General features: G+C 32.7%; 2 protein-coding genes across 2 annotated transcripts in view; one reads left to right on the forward strand and one right to left on the reverse strand.

The window, feature by feature from the left end:
• Nucleotides 1–514: 514 nt before the first annotated feature.
• LOC112594961 (UBA-like domain-containing protein 1) lies at nucleotides 515–3,498 on the reverse strand. Its single transcript, XM_025340005.1, has 4 exons — nucleotides 2,963–3,498; nucleotides 1,745–1,822; nucleotides 1,577–1,685; nucleotides 515–755 (listed from the first exon to the last, which is right to left on the reverse strand). Exons 1-4 carry the CDS (start codon nucleotides 3,068–3,070, stop codon nucleotides 652–654), a joined length of 399 nt encoding a protein of 132 aa, XP_025195790.1. The 5' UTR covers nucleotides 3,071–3,498; the 3' UTR covers nucleotides 515–651.
• Nucleotides 3,499–3,511: 13 nt separating this feature from the next.
• LOC112594931 (protein ALP1-like) overlaps nucleotides 3,512–4,206 on the forward strand; it is a gene marked incomplete in the record, with an annotated part of 9,493 nt that continues 8,798 nt past the window's right edge. The window contains 1 exon segment of the mRNA XM_025339950.1: nucleotides 3,512–3,611.

Raw genomic sequence — 4,206 nt, forward strand, 5'->3', positions numbered from 1 at the left:
ATGTGGGGAATGGGACAATGGTAGGATGAAATAAACGTAATTTTCAAACAAAATAATGTATATACTTTATTACAATTTTTAATTATTATAAGTTTAGTAATTACACCACAACAGTTATGTGTCATAATATAAAACGTTGGAACATATTAATATTGTTGTCGTGTAATGTATTTGTTAAACTCGATACGCAGTCATAATGAAATTTTGAGTTGTACGAACAAAAATAAGATATTATCTATTATAATATAAATTATTTATGTATGTAAAAAAAAATATATATAATAATAAAATAATGTCAAGTTTGATCTTTCTCTTTAATCAAAAACTAATATAATTATTATGTTAAGCTTCTTGCAATAACAGTGGTTTTGACAGAAATTGAATTATAATTACAATACATTAGACTTAATTTTAAATTGAGTATTTATTATGTTACATAAATAACTTACTCTAATGAAAATATCTTCTAACAGAAATAAAACAATAAATAAAAAAAATGATAATATATATAATAACAATCAAATGATAAAATATCTCTAAACAATATTATTCTAGAGTAAAAAGTTACAAAAAGCATGTGTCATTTTTGGACACTAAAACAATAATATGGCTAAGTTTATATTAAAAATAACAAATATACATGATTGTTCCCTATGTGTTATTTGAAACTGTGTTTTGCGCTAAATGCGCATATGGGTGCCTTTTTGATTGACTGTTTTCTAATGAGGTTCTATTTTGAGGAGAAACAGACATATCTAGAACAAGTAATAAAAATAATTTGTATAAAATATATTAATAATTATTTAACACAAAAATAATAAAAAAATAAAATTATGGACAATAACTTATTAATCTTGTTTTATAAATAATATGAAAAATAAACTATGAGTTTTATTTTCAATATATTGGATTAATGATGAATTTTGAACAATTTAAATTGGTCCTTTTAAATAATAATTCAAAATGATCTTAAATGTTGTAAGAAATTAAAATCAAAATTAGTTAATTGAATTCATATATTATTCAAACATTTTTTTAGTTATAGAAAAACATTGTTTAAGACAAAAAAAAAAAATAATAATAAATTAATAAGAATATATCTATAAATCTGGGTTTTAGTAAATACTATGCATACCATACTACATTTAGTAGGTATCAATTTATATCTTTACCTACTCAATAGTATTTATTTATATTATAATTAGATGCATCTAGGGGCATTGGTTACATAAATATTAACAATGAAAATATTAAAGAAAGGTAAAGTGTTATGAAACTAAGTTAGGTTAAGTGTGACATTCTGTGAAGTGGTTGATTATGTCTTTAAGATGTGAAATGAGTAAGAATAAAAAATAAAGATTTATTTCTTGTAGATAGGGAAGGAATACGGAGGCAAATAAATACTAATAAATCAAGAGAACCGTTAAGAAGTTTGGTGATGACTATTGGTTTGCACTATTGCAGCATCAAATGAGAGATGGAATATCAAAAACATTTTGTAATCAAATAAAAATATTAATACAGTTTACAATTTTGTCACAGAATGTAAGGTGTTTTAAGACATTTGTATACTTACTCGGTGATGATCCCAATTTTGAATTTTCAGATGAAGTTGTCATACGTGAAAAGGCGATCAAAGTGTCAGGAAAATTGGGTGGTGTAGCTGGGGTATTACACGGTGTCATCTGAAAAAAAAATATAAATATTAAAATGCTACTGTTAATTTTCAGTAAAAATAACTTACTTGTCCAAATCCAAACTGTGCTGAATTTTGATTGCAACTTGATACAGAAGAATCTTGAAAAAATATACTTAATGCAGTCTGAAACAATAAAGTATTCAATTGTTTTATGGGATAAACGACATTTACTACGCTTACATTATGGCGTTAAAATGGTTTTTAGATTCATTGATATTTTTATTATATCCAACATGCTTTAATACTTACAATAATGCAAGAATCTTTGGGGCTTAAACCATTTTATCGTTAACATGCAAACATAAACTAATCTAAACAATAACTACCTAACATAAACATTATAATAATAAGTATTTATTTTACCAGTAAGAAAACTGTTTTGTATTTGTTATGATTATTGAAATCAAGAGTTCTGTTTCAGTAATATAGTATTTTAACGTCATCATCAAATTTTTGTACACAATTCATGTCTAGATATGTATAATTTGTTTTGTCCAATTAAGCAAATCGTTTGCTCGTGACAGCAAATTTATGAATGTCAGATGATCAAGCAAGTTAAATTGACCAATCATTAATATCATAGTAGTTATAATAATTATTAATTGATGATAGTAATAAATAATAATGAAAGGACACACCACATAAAAGAATTATTAAGCTGCTAAGGCAGGTGCGTAGGAAAAATAATTCGACGTCATCAAATTTTTTCATGAAAACATTAAAGATATGCATAAAATGAGAGTGTTGTATTTTTCTGATTCAGCGAAGTCAGCAAACAAGAAAACAGTTTTGCCATTGTCACGAATCATGATGAAACGATTCGATGACATTTGAACACAATGTTACGGGAGGAGAGACGACGGTATTGGTCCGTAGGTACTCTGCGACAAACAACTCATGACCACGGTAAAGGGGCTGGCACGGGCTGGTAATGGACGACGGTCAGGGCTGAGGAAAACGGAAAACGCAGCGGAGACGAGGAGAGAAAAGAGTAGACACACCGTGATCAATAAGCTGATTTGAAGTTCAAGGTCACGGGGTACAGGCGGCACGACCGCGGGACGGACGAAAAACTTCGGGACGGCGGGTGGAACCGACCGTCGTTCCAACTCCTACGCCGAAATCCGTAGCCACGACGTAGAAACTACGTTTCTGCGTAGTTTTCTACGCCGACCGACGTCCGTTTTGCCCGGCCGGCGGAAACAAAGGCCGCCGGAGGGACCGCGGCGGACACGATCGCGAGAATAATTGGCGTGCGCTTACCTCGAACTGCCAGTGGGCGGCCTGCAGCAACTGTTTGGCCTGGTCCCTGGCGCATCCGGCGGCCAACACGAATTGGTTGATCATCACCTGTTCGCGCAACGAGTCCATGGCGTCTCCGGAAAACCTGTCGGCCCGCGACCGCCGACGACGACGGATACGCGGCGCGGAATCGGCCGATGGGGCGCGCGGTCGTTGCGCGGATTTTTCGGCTGACGGGGGGGGCGCGAGCGCGCACCGTCCGACGTCCGGGAAATGAATGAAAAACGTCTCGGAAGTCGGAAACCGCACGCGCGGCTCGGCTCAACCCGACGGCATTGTCGTCCGTCCGCCGGTCGCACGGGCCCGTTATCGTTAATGTGTCAGCGGCGGCGGCGGCAATAGAACTTCTGAAACGGAGGGATTCCCTCGGGGCGCGACGCGGTTCCCTCTCGTCGGTTTTTACTTTTTATCAGCCGGACCGCAATAACAATATCACAGTCATCAACAACAACAACAACAACAACAACAATAGTAATAATAATAATAATAATAATAATAATAATAATGACGATGATAGTGATGTTGTGCGCGCGACGAGTTGAAAATACGCGTATTACACTATAACGTACGGACGGTGACGCGCAGAAGACTCGGCCGTCACGCACGCACGGTTATTTAACTATCAAAATGTATGTAATTTTAACCATATTGTTTATCATCATGGGCGTTTATTTAATTTAACTTTAAGTTGTGATTAAACACATTTCAAATTTAAATTATTCATTTGAATTTCTTTATATATATTCTTAATTATCGGAATAATATAATTTTATGATATTACTCATTTAAGTTTAATATTTCTTAATGATACTTTATTATTGTTTTATATATTATTATGAAATCATTATCCTAAAGATTAAAATGTAGAACGAGGATACAAGATAACTTATTATCATAAATAATATTAAGATTTAATAAATTAGATCATTTAATATAATTATTAATTACCACCGTCCTACGTGTATACAAATGTAAACTGTAATACACCAGGGTATATACGTTTATCTCGTGTTAATATGCAAGGGTAAAAATATATGGTAATTTGTTATGAATAAAAACTAAAATTTAATTTAATGTTTAATATAAGCTAAATTTACTTTACAGATACACTGTGCCATCGGTTGCAACTTTTACAAGATTGAGTGTCTATTATCCATGTTTTTGTCAATTGTATATCATCATGTATTATTGTTATTGGTGGATGC

The sequence above is a fragment of the Melanaphis sacchari genome, unplaced genomic scaffold (assembly GCF_002803265.2).
Source record: "Melanaphis sacchari strain LSU unplaced genomic scaffold, SCAv2.0 Contig24_pilon_pilon, whole genome shotgun sequence".
In the NCBI taxonomy this organism is placed as follows: Eukaryota; Metazoa; Arthropoda; class Insecta; order Hemiptera; family Aphididae; genus Melanaphis; species Melanaphis sacchari.